A 17,937-nucleotide genomic window follows, 5' to 3' on the forward strand; every position below is an offset into this window, starting at 1 on the left:
ACATATACCACAGACAGTATACTCATAGACTGTAAGACACACTGTTCACTAGCGATTTATCTTTCCACAATGACACCCAACGACTATGCAATAAATCACGTGAGTGCCACATGACATGGTTGCTATGACATTATACAGACCTCTATGGGTCCTACATGACTATCACCCTTTTTCGACATTGGAGCATTCAATCTAGATGAATAGTAAAATTCCACTTGACTAATAAGTGTCGTATTAATTGTGTTATACCAAATTTAAGATTCCACTGGCATTAGTATGTGGTCAATTAAGTATACACTTACCATTTGGTACCTTTCGTGATTGTTAATTTCACATAGATTTGAATGTTTCCATGTTTAAATTTCACATGCTTTTACATCTTTCTTTTGTAAATGAAATATAGAAAAATAAACTTACAAGACGAAATAAGGCCAAAACAAATCGCGTGATAAATTACACAATGTGGGGCAATGTTCATTTTGAATCATGGCAAAATTAGAATTGGACCTATCCAAAATCATTCATTCAGTCCGTTACCAAGCAACCAAATTATGGACACAAGAAAATACCATGGATTGTTGTGATATTTTATTCCAGTTTACGTATTTACTCTATATCTACAAAATCTCTATAAAACAAGACAAAGGTAAAGTATCAACAAACTTAGAAAATTTGACGTTCGGATTAAAAAAGGTATGTTTTTTGCTCATGTTAAAGATATACTATTCAAGATGATATACTATTAATTACCACACTCACTCTGAACAGCAGTAAATCAATTTAATAACATTGTGTATCAGCAAATTGGTACTGATTAAATACTCTTACATTGACGGTATGTCTTCACTAAATGACGTTAAAATATTGAAAATATTTTAGTGCTAATAATACATTTATAAAACACCATTAAGGTTGCTAACAATCACTTTAGTAGGCAAAAAAGTTGACCAAACATAGATAAAACTGTCATTTAAAAGTATTGGTGAGTATGTTTAAAGTGGTCATATAGATGAGGATTGGGTATTTATTCTGGAGTTTTAATTTATAAAACAATTTTGACTTCCTACTTGCAAATCAATGTGTAACAACATATGTCAAGTCCTTGCTTGTAACTCAATAAATGACAAAAGATTAACAATTTGGTAAAATGTTTGTTATCGTATGTACAATAGCACACTTTTTATGCAATTTTGAGCTTTTTTGCAATTTGTTGACTCACAAACACAGTCTTGGTCAGTGACGTTTCAGTTGATTTTCCAAGTAGGAATGCAGGATAACATTGTTTTATAAATTAAAACTCCAAAATAAATACCCAATCCTCATCCATTTGAGTGCTTCCTTAGAAAGACTACCATGTTGATCAAATCTAGAATACCAACATATACAGTAGAAGGTCACCTTTAATAAAGTATATATATTATATAAACAATGAATATTATTTAAACAGGATTTATATATCTATCTCATAAACTGTGACAGCGTTGAGCTGTTGACTCGACACACATGTACAACTTGAATACGTTTCTGTGTAAATAAAAACACACTTACATATGGCTTGAGAATATACAATGAAATTTATATGACCAGCATGAAAGGGGTAGACACTACTGTGATTTTCAAGATAAACTCAATTGATAAGACTCCTGTATACAAAAAATTACACTCTTTTGTGGGAATGTTCAATTCAAACAATAAATACCAAGTGTGGTATCTGATAACATGAGGTCATAAAACAGATGCCGTGTATTCAATCTCAGTCTAAGGTTCAATCCATTGTATTGCAACATTGTCTATTAAAATAGACCTCCTGTTATCAGATACCACACTTGGCATTGTTTGAATTGAACTTTCCAAACAGTGTAATTGTTTATATACAGGGGTCTTATCAATTCAGTTTATCTTGAAAATCACAGTTGTGTCTATTCCTTTCACGCTGGTCATTTGAATTTCATTGTAAAGGTTCACATAGTATAGAACAAGTTATATCACTGAATTATTTCTACATATTGACAAAATAACACGAGTACTGTGGCTGTGGTTAAATGGTGATATAATAGTAGAATAAGTTGTCATATAAAAACATTATGACTGTCCTTTAAATGTCGTGGGAAACAAAATAAGTACACAAGTGTACACTCTGTAAAATCTCTTTTCTATAACTTCATGTACAATACTATTCAAAGTGTTTTTTCTCAAACTCCAATTTTTCATAACTGCATAGATTATGTACATATTTGTCAGATAATGATAAAGATTGGCAAATAGAATGTCATTGTTGCTATGGTAACAATGTCACTATATAAGTCACACACTCAAATCTATCTCTCCGAAGTATTTCCCCTTTTATGTTATGGGAATTAAATTTACAGTATCTGAAATATTTAATCGACAACATTGTATATAAATGCAAAAAACTTAGTTCTTCGTTTAAACAGTAACTGATTCTGATTGAGATGAGTTTTACATTTAGAATTACCATGGTAACATTGATTTGCTGATATACAGCAAATCATGGTTTGTTTCTTGTTACCCATTATGCACCATTAAATGAGCAATATATAGAATAGCATGGCAAGGAAAGGTGCATTTATGAATGACTAATTTGTAAAGGTAGTGTTAGGTCCAACTTTTAATTCGTTAAGGTTCACTGTATTTCACAACTAAAGTTTCATCAATAAAATCAATATTAATTAATTTCAGCTTTATGTTATATTTGTGTTGCAAATATCAGTTTAAAATAATACAGTATATGAATAGTTTGTCTGGTTTATTATACTTTATATAATTTCTCAACTTCCACAATGGTTTTTGAATTAACTATTAGTTCTACTTCACTTCCATATCAACATTTTAGCTGACATGGTTTATCACATCTCAAGATGTTCACAGTGAGTAACTCATTCACTGTGAATACACCCTGATACATTGATTGCCATCGTCAGCTACAATGACTTGACATGGCTCATCATGAGTAACACAGATACCGGTCACACTCTTCAACCCATCCCCATCACTGTCAATACGACATATGAAATTACCATGGCAATCAAACTTTTGTACCTTGCCATTACCCCGATTACAGACATAGATATTCCCATCCCTGTCTGTGGTTACACCACTTGGTAAATTCAGCTGACCATCATTATCTCCCATTCTGCCAAACTTGTATAGAAATTTCCCATTACTATCAAAGACTTGTAGGCGGTTGTTATTACAATCGGCTACAATAACATTGCCATTCTTTGATACATTGACACCATAGGGGTAATTAAACTGACCATCTCCATCACCTTGACTACCAAATGACATTATATATGTACCATCTTGTTGATAGACTCTTATGCAATGACCATACACATCAGCTACATACACTCTTCCATTGACAGGACTAATGGCAATACCTATTGGGTGTTGGAAATCCCCCTTCCCAAAACACCTGATCCATTTACCATTCTCATCACACACATCTACCTGTTTGTTGCCAACATCTGTGAAGACAATTTGACCATTGGATGAAATAGCAACAAAATTAGGCTTACATGGTTGATCTAAATTCTTACACTCAATGATTTGTGTATCTTCACAAGTAATTATGTCAATCAATTGCAACCTATTATTACTCCAATCACACATTACAACATAACTGTTTTTGATAACAGCTATTCCATACAACCAGTTACCTAGCTGTCCCCTCCCCTTACCTGGCTGTCCTATTTTACGTACCAACCCCTTCTGTGGAATGACCCTAATCATAGCAGGTGACCCTTCTACTGGTTTATTTCTAACTTTGACTGATAGTTCATGACATCCTGTAATAGTACCAGTGTATGTCACTGAGAATATGTCATTGTTATTGTCTGTAACTTTCACATCCTTTATCTTATTGTCAGGTGTCTTCATCTCTGCTTTGATGTCTCCTTTCTTTGCACTTCGCGTCTGCTTCCTGTCAGACTTATCTTGTCTTGTCAAAGTTGTCTTGACATCCGCACCGATTCTTGTAACTTTAGGAATATCAGCAAGTTTGTACTTGATGTCAGCACCTGTTACAATCTCTCCCAAAGATTTGTCTTTAAAGAAGTCTTCCGACTTCTTGAACTCGATGTCGTCATCCTCAACTGGTTCACCTTTCACCTCGATTGTCATCAGTTCTTTCATTTGTGACGTCATCCCTGTCTTAGCTGACATCATTTTGGCAGCATTCCCATCATGCATCACTTCCTCTGCAAACTCTACTACGTTGCTAAGGTAGTTTTCAGCAATGTCAAGTTCTTTATACTGTGCTTCCAGTTTTTGTTGTCTACTTTCATATTCTTCTTTCAGCTGTTTCTTCAGCTGTTTTCCATTTTCTCGTATCATACGAGTGATATCCATGATTGTCTTTTCCATGTGGTCGTCGAGTTTCTTTTCTTCAACGCCAACACGGCTATCTAAAGATTGTGACACACTTTGAACACGTTGTTTGTTGGTCTTTGCCTCCCTTTCTTTCATTTTCAATTTAGCAACAATTTGCACCAACTCCTTAGTGTACTCAGTTGCTGCATCTTTCAGATATCTATAATTGTGCTCAGTTATTTTATGATCGAGAGCTGTGCATTCGAGACAGATTGGGACCTCGCACGTATCACAGTAAAACTTCAACGGTTGGGTTGGATGTTTGTCGCAGTACATCGGTGGCTGTACCAAAGCTGGGTCAGTTGACTTTGTTTTGTTGTAGTCAGCAAGCGACATAAGTCGGTGACCACGGGTTAGTGGAACCTTCTGATGAGGTCTTGCACAACTATCGCAGAGAAACATTGCACAGTCGATGCATCTTACTGTGTTCTCGCCCTCTTCGCATCCTCCACATTTCTTCGTTTCTGTCAGGTTTTCATCTCGTTCACTGAACTGTCTTACTAATTCGTTGAGGAAGAAGTTGTTAGGTAGATCTGCCACTCCCCCTATTGGTATTATCTGTTCATGGCGGCACAAAGGACAAATTAGGGCTGAACTCTTGTCAGCTAGCGTCGATAGGCATTTCTGGCAAAAACTGTGACCACAGGACACACTTTTAGCATTTTCATAACGTCCAAAACATATTCCACAATTCAAGAAGTTGGCGTCTATTTTCTGTAAGAATTTCGTCGCCTCTGCTGCCATCTTTGCTTGAACCCGGTAGTGTGAGTTGTGTTCGGCTACACCAGTTGTTGAGTATTTACCAAATGGAATGCCCACGTCATCAGGTCATAGGTGATCAAGTTCCGAGAAATAGCCATTGAAAAGATTTCATAGAAATATCAAACTTTTTTTAGCTGTTTGCCATGCCATGGTGTCAGATTGGAATTTGACAGTGTTGTGAATCTTTTAATTTTAATGTTTCTATTCATTCAAATTTGCTTGTGCTCTTCGAAACAAAAAATTAATGCATGCCTGCATCTCAGTACTTTATCAAAAATTTGACAAATGGTTTTCGGAGATTTTGTGACGACCCTATTTTTCATAAGTTAGAAGTTATGGTTTTACTTTTATAAAAAGTCAGAGACCAACCTGTTTGCAGTTTTTTTAAAGACGTTACGCAAAGGTGATTCTATTTTTTTTCTGTTTCTTATTACCCGACCCAAATTTTCAATTTCGACAAAAAAATAAAACAATACATTTTTTTATTTTCGCCCGCCCTTAATAGTTTGCAGAAAAGCGTCCTCTCTGGCAAGAATAAGCAAGTGCTTCGACCATCTATGCTATCTACAGTTATGGCGACGACAACGACACATGTTCACAGACAGAGCATTTCTTTCATGGCGGAAGTTATTCAGGGGGAGGGGGCTGAAAACATGACAATTGTGTAGAGAAGCTGGAAAAAGGCTTGTTTTCAGGAATCCACTAAAAATAAGATAGAGAACAGGAAAAGGATTGGCAGAGAAACATGAAGATGAATTTTTATTTCTGTACTTTTTTTTAATCGACCGACCCATAGTTGCCATGAAAAAGTATTTTAGAAATAGGGTCACTCTAAGAGGGTTGTCATTTTTAACTGCCAGAGGGCGATGTTTTTGGTCGGGTCATTTTGAAAAACACTACTTCAAGTTGGGATCATTTTGGAAACAAGAACATAAATGTACGAATGAATATCTACTGAATTCAAGAAATATAAACAATAAGTTTATTGCGACAATGTACATGTATACACTAATATCAAAATACAGCAAATGATGGCATCACACCAATATGGATTGTTTTTCAGGGTTTTGTTTAGTGTGTAATTTTTTAATCAAGTATTAGTACATGGACAGTCAACAAGTCTATACTATTGTCATATAGTTTTTTTAAAATGACATAGTAGTCAAGAAATCGATGTTTTCTTGTGATTTATTTAAATTTGATATGAAAAGCTACTAAACCATGACTATATTATTCCTGGCCCACAGTAAAGATATCCTATAAAGACACAGCAACAATTTGATTTTTCTCTGAAATCGCAAGCAAATGTATGTGATGCAAACCATAACATCGCTCTCCAGAACCTATAATAGTTTATGAAAATGTATGTCTTTCATCTTTAAGAGAGAAATAATGTGAGATGAAAAAAAAGTGTGTTTCCGATAACTGACCTCAGAAAATAGGGTAGGTAGGTCGGGGATTTATCTTATGTTATCTTATTTTATTTTCATATTTTCAATTGTTGTTATTTTCGAATAATATTATTTCTGCACAAAAACAAACAAAATACCCCTTATGTAGTAGTTTGATAAAATATGTACATACATCGCTGAAGAAAGAAAACAGACGTGCATTAAGGTCAAGAAGACAAACAATTTCTTATGTTGTTGTCTTAAATGTTTAAAAAATGTTTAGGTCGCGATCGAAGGCTTAAACTAGGGTTGGTTGGGTTATTGGAAACAGACAATTTTGTTTCTGGCCTTATTATTAACTCTATAGATTTGAATACATACAGAGAGTGACACTGCGATGACGAAATAAAGACATAAGCTTAACTTCATAAATATAGTGATTTGAATTCGAATCCTATAATTGATATTGTTTCAATGTCTCTAAAACGCATTTTCCTTTGAAGTATAAGTTAATCACAACAGGTTCAACGACAAACTACCACAACTGGACTACGGACGTTAATAGATGGCGATATGTAAGTGTGATGTGTTATTATATATTTCTTCTCCTCGTAGAGCAGAGCCACCGGAAGGACATGACTGAAAGACAATGAATGAATGAATGAATGAATGAATGAATGAATGAATGAATGAATGAATGAATGAATGAATGAATGAATGAATGAATGAACGAACGAATGAATATTTATTTATATGGATCATAGGAGGAATAGGTAGTGTAGGTTAAAATTTCGTTTGTAAACAAAATGTGGATTAAAACGTAGCTTTATATATCACTTGGGAAAGGTAACATGATAATGAATACAATCGATAGATTCTATTGATGAGAATATTTTGTCAGAGTCTCGGAGGTTTACTTTCAAATTGTCTGACTGATCAGTGTACAGTGTAATTCAATAAAAGAAATGCTATGGAACGTTTCCATTATTGTAGACAATGTGTTAAAAATACTTAATATTAACATTGTAATAATTTGATACTTCCATCTCCCAAAGAGCGGATAGGTTTTCAGACACCAACATTAGTATTTTGTAAAGGTTTTGAAAGTCAGGCATGTCAGAGAGTAAAACAATATGTAAATGTACATGTTGTAAGAAGCTATGGCAGGATAAGTACACTAATGTTACACATATATAAAGTATACACAGACATTCATAACACATTTCATGATGTAGACAAGAACAATGAAAGCAGTGAGATTCCTTAATGAAAGTATGACATAAGATTTAAAAGTTACAGATATGGTACATTGGTCACTTTTTAACATGATGATATGTATTCGTTACACTTTATACTTTCATACTTTCATTGAGAAATACTCGTAATGCGTTCCGTATTATTTCCCTATCCTAGACAAGTGTCAACCCTATAATGAAACAACATGCAAATAATTACAAAAAAAGACCGCCTGAAAGATTCTATTCTCTCCTAGTCTCCGACCCGGGTTACACAGACTCTCGCCGTTGAGGGGCTACCCACCCCCCCCCCCCCCGGTTTGAGTGTAGCCCCCTCAACGGTGACAGTCTGGGTACCCGAGACTCTCCCTATGTGAAGTACGCTGTAGCAACCAATTAAACCTTTCCACACATGACCTCCAGGGGGCGTGATTTCCAATCGGGTTTCACACATCTTCGGATGATTTGAATATTGATAGAAGATTGGTACTAGAATAAGAACAGAACAATTTAGGTGTGAAAAGTTTCACTTATAACCAACCTCTTGGCGAGCTATAGTCACGTGTTTCAGTCGTCAACAATGAAGATTGCCAGCCAAAGAATACAAAAGAAACATAAGCTTACCAAACAAACAAACTAAATAAGATATAACCAAAACTGGTACATAATTTTATGTAGCTTTTTACGAACCTGTCACAAATCTGGAGATTTCGTCCATTATAGAACATGCTACGTGTCTGCATAGATCTTTCGGTGGCTTATCTCTAAAGATTCGCCGCCACGATCGACGTATAGTCTGCACCTATTGAATTGTAGACACATCACTATTTTCATCTAAAGTTTGTTTTATCTCGATCGTCTAGAAGTGACATGTGTCATTATTTGTAGAAAAGTTGCTTCTTGTATTTAGGAAGAGTTTTCATAAAATTGACACTGAAAGTTGTCAAACTCTACAGTTATTACAGCAGTACTTGTTTATCCACTTGTAAGCGATCGACCTTAACAATTAAGGTATTTGTAAAAAGTATACTATAACTGTAAAAACATTTGTGAATTTATTATAGGTTAGTATCAGGTCAACTTGTGTTTCCTAAATTAGAATGGTATATCAATATACAAATGACGACTTGTTTGTTTGTATAACCATATAATCACTGAGTTGAACAATACCTAGTAAACTACTCAATCATAAATAACATTTATCACATTGTCGTACCTAGCACAGCATACTGACTGACTAGGAGGTGAAGTGTGTCAGAGTTCAAAGTTCAACTAATTACACCTGTAACTGAGGTAAAAGTAACTTTAGATAAAAATACTGATGTGTCTACAATTCAATAGATGCAAACCACGTCGACCGTGACTGGGAAAGTTTAGAGATAAGCCACTGAAAGGTCTACGCAGACACGTAGCATGTTCTATGAGGGTGTTGTCTTTCTTTCACGGTGTCAACAAACTATGCTATAACTTGTAAGTTGTTTTGGTATCAATGCTGTCATCACGTGATGACAGAAGTCTGATAATATATAGAACTCTGTTTCTACATATTAACGGGTTTATTTATTAAGATGTCCATTACAGCAAAAATAATAATATCTTATCCCATCAGAGTTTATTACGACATTCTTATTTTCTTAGTAATTCCAATGTTACAGACAAACTTATACATGTAGCTTGCACATTTATCGTTAGTATTTTCACATTGTGCTTTTATCATTATAACATGAACAATTTCTCAATCGACAACCATTCCATGTTATTCTCCTAATACATTCTGGTGGCAATGTGCATGTGCATATATTGAACATATAATTACATGATTCATCAGATATGTTAAACTTCGATTTAAAACGTAATGACAATGTGACATGCCAACTAAACAAAACCTTTAGAAAAATATCATGCATTAGGCAAGTTTTCATTAGTTTCTATACATTGATAGTCAGTGTTGTGCAAAACGAAAACGGCCAACGGACTTAAATACTAATTTGGCAAATGATGACATCATGTGAAATAACGCAGATCTGAATTTATTACAAGTCAGTATCAGGTCAAATAGTATCTGACCATTGGTGTATACCATAGCAGGAACACTGATCGTGATTGACCATTAGGGTGTATACCATAGCAGGAACACTGATCGTGATTGACTATTGGTGCATACCTTGGCGGGAAAACTGATCATGATACTTATCAACTGAATAATCTTTCTGACTATAGAACCACACGTCAATGAGTTGAAAACATTCAATAAACTAACCAATAAATCGTAAAACACATTACCTAGCACACCAGCTATTTAAGTTTATTTTGTATTTTCTGACCACTCACTTCCTTCATGAAGTACTTTGTACGTCAGTGTGTATAATTCAACGGTACTTGTAGACAGTTTACAGTTGAACGAGCTATACCTGTTCATGATTTATAGTTCTACATTTGAAGACTGTACACAACCAAGATAAGTGGTAATCGGTATAAAATACAAGCGTGCCCTTAATTTTGGACAACCTTTGATTCTTTATCCGTTTCTATGGCTACAAAGTGTTTATTAAGGTAAACAAACTTCCGTAGCTTTTGTACTTGACGTCGTCTTTTTACAGAGTCTGGCTTTCGTACTCTGTCAGACCAAGATAAGCTGAAATTTCTTTTTACAGATAGTTTTGTGAAAAACAGCGAAATTTATAGCAAAGGAAGTCGAAGTCTTAACGAAAGTAACTTTCTATACATATACCACAGACAGTATACTCATAGACTGTAAGACACACTGTTCACTAGCGATTTATCTTTCCACAATGACACCCAACGACTATGCAATAAATCACGTGAGTGCCACATGACATGGTTGCTATGACATTATACAGACCTCTATGGGTCCTACATGACTATCACCCTTTTTCGACATTGGAGCATTCAATCTAGATGAATAGTAAAATTCCACTTGACTAATAAGTGTCGTATTAATTGTGTTATACCAAATTTAAGATTCCACTGGCATTAGTATGTGGTCAATTAAGTATACACTTACCATTTGGTACCTTTCGTGATTGTTAATTTCACATAGATTTGAATGTTTCCATGTTTAAATTTCACATGCTTTTACATCTTTCTTTTGTAAATGAAATATAGAAAAATAAACTTACAAGACGAAATAAGGCCAAAACAAATCGCGTGATAAATTACACAATGTGGGGCAATGTTCATTTTGAATCATGGCAAAATTAGAATTGGACCTATCCAAAATCATTCATTCAGTCCGTTACCAAGCAACCAAATTATGGACACAAGAAAATACCATGGATTGTTGTGATATTTTATTCCAGTTTACGTATTTACTCTATATCTACAAAATCTCTATAAAACAAGACAAAGGTAAAGTATCAACAAACTTAGAAAATTTGACGTTCGGATTAAAAAAGGTATGTTTTTTGCTCATGTTAAAGATATACTATTCAAGATGATATACTATTAATTACCACACTCACTCTGAACAGCAGTAAATCAATTTAATAACATTGTGTATCAGCAAATTGGTACTGATTAAATACTCTTACATTGACGGTATGTCTTCACTAAATGACGTTAAAATATTGAAAATATTTTAGTGCTAATAATACATTTATAAAACACCATTAAGGTTGCTAACAATCACTTTAGTAGGCAAAAAAGTTGACCAAACATAGATAAAACTGTCATTTAAAAGTATTGGTGAGTATGTTTAAAGTGGTCATATAGATGAGGATTGGGTATTTATTCTGGAGTTTTAATTTATAAAACAATTTTGACTTCCTACTTGCAAATCAATGTGTAACAACATATGTCAAGTCCTTGCTTGTAACTCAATAAATGACAAAAGATTAACAATTTGGTAAAATGTTTGTTATCGTATGTACAATAGCACACTTTTTATGCAATTTTGAGCTTTTTTGCAATTTGTTGACTCACAAACACAGTCTTGGTCAGTGACGTTTCAGTTGATTTTCCAAGTAGGAATGCAGGATAACATTGTTTTATAAATTAAAACTCCAAAATAAATACCCAATCCTCATCCATTTGAGTGCTTCCTTAGAAAGACTACCATGTTGATCAAATCTAGAATACCAACATATACAGTAGAAGGTCACCTTTAATAAAGTATATATATTATATAAACAATGAATATTATTTAAACAGGATTTATATATCTATCTCATAAACTGTGACAGCGTTGAGCTGTTGACTCGACACACATGTACAACTTGAATACGTTTCTGTGTAAATAAAAACACACTTACATATGGCTTGAGAATATACAATGAAATTTATATGACCAGCATGAAAGGGGTAGACACTACTGTGATTTTCAAGATAAACTCAATTGATAAGACTCCTGTATACAAAAAATTACACTCTTTTGTGGGAATGTTCAATTCAAACAATAAATACCAAGTGTGGTATCTGATAACATGAGGTCATAAAACAGATGCCGTGTATTCAATCTCAGTCTAAGGTTCAATCCATTGTATTGCAACATTGTCTATTAAAATAGACCTCCTGTTATCAGATACCACACTTGGCATTGTTTGAATTGAACTTTCCAAACAGTGTAATTGTTTATATACAGGGGTCTTATCAATTCAGTTTATCTTGAAAATCACAGTTGTGTCTATTCCTTTCACGCTGGTCATTTGAATTTCATTGTAAAGGTTCACATAGTATAGAACAAGTTATATCACTGAATTATTTCTACATATTGACAAAATAACACGAGTACTGTGGCTGTGGTTAAATGGTGATATAATAGTAGAATAAGTTGTCATATAAAAACATTATGACTGTCCTTTAAATGTCGTGGGAAACAAAATAAGTACACAAGTGTACACTCTGTAAAATCTCTTTTCTATAACTTCATGTACAATACTATTCAAAGTGTTTTTTCTCAAACTCCAATTTTTCATAACTGCATAGATTATGTACATATTTGTCAGATAATGATAAAGATTGGCAAATAGAATGTCATTGTTGCTATGGTAACAATGTCACTATATAAGTCACACACTCAAATCTATCTCTCCGAAGTATTTCCCCTTTTATGTTATGGGAATTAAATTTACAGTATCTGAAATATTTAATCGACAACATTGTATACAAATGCAAAAAACTTAGTTCTTCGTTTAAACAGTAACTGATTCTGATTGAGATGAGTTTTACATTTAGAATTACCATGGTAACATTGATTTGCTGATATACAGCAAATCATGGTTTGTTTCTTGTTACCCATTATGCACCATTAAATGAGCAATATATAGAATAGCATGGCAAGGAAAGGTGCATTTATGAATGACTAATTTGTAAAGGTAGTGTTAGGTCCAACTTTTAATTCGTTAAGGTTCACTGTATTTCACAACTAAAGTTTCATCAATAAAATCAATATTAATTAATTTCAGCTTTATGTTATATTTGTGTTGCAAATATCAGTTTAAAATAATACAGTATATGAATAGTTTGTCTGGTTTATTATACTTTATATAATTTCTCAACTTCCACAATGGTTTTTGAATTAACTATTAGTTCTACTTCACTTCCATATCAACATTTTAGCTGACATGGTTTATCACATCTCAAGATGTTCACAGTGAGTAACCCATTCACTGTGAATACACCCTGATACAATGATTGCTCAGGTCAGCTACAATGACTTGACATGGCTCATCATCAGTAACACAGATACCGGTCGCTCTCTTCAACCAATCCCCATCACTGTCAATACGACATATGAAATTACCATGGCAATCAAACTTTTGTACCTTGCCATTACCCCGATTACAGACATAGATATTCCCATCCCTGTCTGTGGTTACACCACTTGGTAAATTCAGCTGACCATCATTATCTCCCTTTCTACCAAACTTGTATAGAAATTTCCCATTACTATCAAAGACTTGTAGGTGGTTGTTTTTGTTATCAACTACAATAACATTGCCATTCTTTAATACATTGACACCATGGGGTTGATTAAACTGACCATCTCCATCACCTTGACTACCAAATGACATTATATATGTACCATCTTGTTGATAGATTCTGATACAATGACCTTCCATATCAGCTACATACACTCTTCCATTCACAGGACTAATGGCAATACCTATTGGGTGTTGGAAATCCCCCTTCCCAAAACACCCGATCCATTTACCATTCTCATCACACACATCTACCTGTTTGTTGCCAACATCAGTGAAGAAAATTTGACCACTGGATGAAATGACAACAAAATTAGGATGACATGGTTGACCTAAATTCTTACACTCAATGATTTGTGTATCTTTACCAGTAATTATGTCAAACAATTGCAACTTATTATTACCCATATCACACACTGCAGTATATCTGTTTTTAGTTAGAGCTAATCCCCATATGTTGTTACTGAGCTGTCCCCTCCCCTTACCTGCCTGTCCTATTTTACGTACCAACCCCTTCTGTGGAATGACCCTAATCATAGCAGGTGACCCTTCTACTGGTTTATTTCTAACTTTGACTGATAGTTCATGACATCCTGTCATAGTACCAGTGTATCTCACTGAGAATGTGTCATTGTTATTGTCTGTAACTTTGACATCCTTTATCTTATTGTCGGGTGTCTTCATCTCTGCTTTGATGTCTTCTTTCTTTGCACTTTCTGTCTTCTTCTTCCTGTCAGACGTGTCTTGTCTTGTCAAAGTTGTCTTGATATCCTCACCGATTCTTGTAACTTTAGGAATATCAATAAGTTTGTACTTGATATCAGCACCTGTTACAATCTCTCCCAAAGACTTATCTTTAAAGAAGTCTTCCGACTTCTTGAACTCGATGTCGTCATCCTCAACTGGTTCACCTTTCACCTCGATTGTCATCAGTTCTTTCATTTGTGACGTCATCCCTGTCTTAGCTGACATCAGTTTGGCAACATTCCCATCATGCATCACTTCCTCTGCAAACTCTACTACGTTGCTAAGGTAGTTTTCAGCAATGTCAAGTTCTTTATACTGTGCTTGCAGTTTTTGTTGTCTACTTTCATATTCTTCTTTCAGCTGTTTCTTCAGCTGTTTTCCATTTTCTCGTATCATACGAGTGATATCCATGATTGTCTTTTCCATGTGGTCGTCGAGTTTCTTTTCTTCAACGCCAACACGGCTATCTAAAGATTGTGACACACTTTGAACACGTTGTTTGTTGGTCTTTGCCTCCCTTTCTTTCATTTTCAATTTAGCCACCATTTGCACCAACTCTTTAGTGTACTCAGTTGCTGCATCTTTAAGATATCTATAATTGTGCTCAGTTATTTTATGATCGAGAGCTGTGCATTCGAGACAGATTGGGACTTCGCACGTATCACAGTAAAACTTCAACGGTTGGGTTGGATGTTTGCTGCAGTACATAGGTGGCTGTACCAAAGCTGGGTCAGTTGACTTTGTTTTGTTGTACTCAGCAAGCGACATTAGTCGGTGACCACGGGTCATTGGAACTTTACGGTGAGTACGTGCACATGTGTCGCAGAGAAACATTGCACAATCGATGCATCTTACCGTGTTGTCGCCCTCTTCACATCCTCCACATTTCTTAGAGTCTGTCAGTTTGTCATCTCGTTCACTGAACTGTCTTACCAATTCATTGAGGAAGAAGTTGTTAGGTAGGTCTGCCACTCCCCCTGTTGGTAACTGGTGTTTCTGACGGCACAGGGGGCATTTTACGGTTGGTTTCTTGCCAGCTAGCGTCGACAGGCATTTCTGACAAAAGCTGTGACCACAGGACAAACTTTTAGCATTTTGGTAACGTCCAAAACATATTCCACAATTCAAGAAGTTAGCGTCTATCTTCTCTAGGAATTTCGTCGCCTCGGCTGCCATTTTCAGAACAAGTGGTTTGAGTGAGTCGAGGGTGTTTATGTCCGTCTGCGCAATATGGTTGCCAAGGATGGTGTGATATACATGACCAATGATGCGTCTACGTCATCAGGTCACAGGTGATCAACTTCCGAGAAATAAGTGTTCAAAAGGTTTCGTAGAAATATAAAACTGTTTTAATTTAACTGTTGATTGTTCCATACAGTATGGTCGTGTTGGAATTTTAGGACATTGAGATTAGGCTGGAGTCAGAATTTACGGCGAGGGGGGTGACTGAAAAAAAATTGAGGGTTCAAAAGGGGGGGGGGTGAAAATTCTCATGGTCTGAAAGGGTGTCCCGAAATATCTAAAACATATATTCACTGATGACATATATTCTCTCTCTCTCTCTCTCTCTCTCTCTCTCTCTCTCTCTCTCTCTCTCTCTCTCTCTCTCTCTCTCTCTCTCTCTCTCTCTCTCTCTCTCTCTCTCTCTCTCTCTCTCTCTCTCTCTCTCTCTCTCTCGAACAATCAAACCTCAGGAGCAGTCGTACGCGTTTACCTTGTACTTTGCAAAATTGTACACTTCATTTACCTCAGTACCATACATTTAATTATGAGGCAATCAATAGCCAAGCAATTGTGTGTGTGTGTCTGCCAAAATATGTCTGAATAGGTATAAAGTGTAGCTAACATAGCCATCCTGTGATACAGTTGTATAATAATGTAATCACTCGAATAAAATTGGGGTATTGAAGACAATTTTCAAGTACTCTATGGCTTTCGATAATGTGAATGGTTAGAATGATATGTCATTAAATGGCCTCCTTTTTTTAAAAAGCGCTTACTGTGGGAAGGGGAAACCCCCGGTTCCCCCCCCCCCCACTAGCTATCATGGCGGATGCTGTTTCTGCCCAGAATAAAGATTGAATGATAAAACCCTGCTGACTTAGTATCTCAAAGTACAGCTCAATGTAAGACCTTTTTCGCAAAGCCCAAATATATTTGTAAAGAAATCTCTAATTGTTATGTATGGACGCTAAAGTTGGTTTCCACTGTTGTAGTGCACCATATATACGGTACAACTGTGAAGTGTGTGTGTGTGTGTGTGTGTGTGTGTGGTGGGGGGGGGGGGTTACTGTATCATTACACATTAAAATATGTGTAGCAGGGAAGGGGGGGGGACGAAAATACTTGGGTTCATGTCGGGTGGCCATGATTTTTTTTTTGCGAGCGTGAGTTTGGGGGGGGGGGGGGGGCTGCGAAATTTTTTTTGACCAAAATTTCTGACTCCAGCCTTACATGGGCGTGAGCTGTGTTCGTCTGCAAGGCATGGCTCTTTTTCGTTAATATACAAACCAAGTACCAGAATTGGTAATGGCCACGGTAAGTTGTGTATCCAAACAAGTAAAGACGGAGTATACGTAAAAGTAGCAACAGTGCATTGGTAATATCATATTTAATATATTCACCCATAAAATCATACGTGACCATGTGGTATGAGTTGCCAAGGACGACGTGCCACTAGGCCAAATGAATTGCCTTCTTCCGAGGGTCAGATCACAGGGGATCCGGTTCGAAGAAAAGCGTATTCTAAAGATTTTGTAAAATAAACGTAGTTTTTTTGTTGTTGTTTTTTGTACAATTAGTTGCCATGGTCATGTTGGAATTTGACAATGTACGATACGTTATTGTTTTTAAAAAGTTAATTATATTGTTTTAGATGTACAGATGCAATTGATAGGGAAAATCGTTACAAGGATGTAGGTTTTTTTATTTAGTAGTTAAACAGTTTTACTTTTATCGGAACTCAAAGAGCAAAATTTTGCAAATTTGCAAAAGGTTACATATGAAGTACTTCTCAAACTTCAAAACCAAGGCTGAATTTGATGAGTTTGTTTATATATCGACAATATCACCAGAATCTAAGCATTTTAGCTATATAATAAAGTCGTCATTATTTTTCTAACACGGTGCTGTCTACGTACGTACGTGCTCACAACCACCACACTGAGCATGGAGCATGGTCGCCATTTCTAGTGTTAGCGCCCTCAGTGGTGAAACATTACAGTTGAAGATAACGAAATTTGGTATCCACGGTCGGTACCAGCCTGCATCATTTTGACGAGATACTTTACAAGTTACAATGTGTCTCATTTTGCTCTTTTTTTAAGCATGCATAAGTATCTACTGAACTCAAGATATATAAATAACAACTTTACTGAGACAACATATATGTACATATACTAATTTCAAGACAAGATAAATACACATATACTAATTCCAAAATGCAGCGGCTTCAACTTGGCATTGTATTTC

The 17,937-nt window shown here is 35.4% G+C and overlaps 2 protein-coding genes across 2 annotated transcripts; both read right to left on the reverse strand.

Moving 5' to 3' along the window:
• Positions 1–2,901: 2,901 nt before the first annotated feature.
• Positions 2,902–5,136, reverse strand: LOC144445233 (E3 ubiquitin-protein ligase TRIM71-like). The gene has a single exon (XM_078134775.1). The coding sequence runs from the start codon at positions 5,134–5,136 to the stop codon at positions 2,902–2,904; it is 2,235 nt and encodes a 744-aa protein (XP_077990901.1).
• Positions 5,137–13,404: 8,268 nt separating this feature from the next.
• Positions 13,405–15,682, reverse strand: LOC144445234 (E3 ubiquitin-protein ligase TRIM71-like). The gene has a single exon (XM_078134776.1). The coding sequence runs from the start codon at positions 15,640–15,642 to the stop codon at positions 13,405–13,407; it is 2,238 nt and encodes a 745-aa protein (XP_077990902.1). The 5' UTR covers positions 15,643–15,682.
• Positions 15,683–17,937: the final 2,255 nt, after the last annotated feature.

The sequence above is a fragment of the Glandiceps talaboti genome, chromosome 14, assembly GCF_964340395.1.
Source record: "Glandiceps talaboti chromosome 14, keGlaTala1.1, whole genome shotgun sequence".
Classification (NCBI taxonomy): domain Eukaryota; kingdom Metazoa; phylum Hemichordata; class Enteropneusta; family Spengelidae; genus Glandiceps; species Glandiceps talaboti.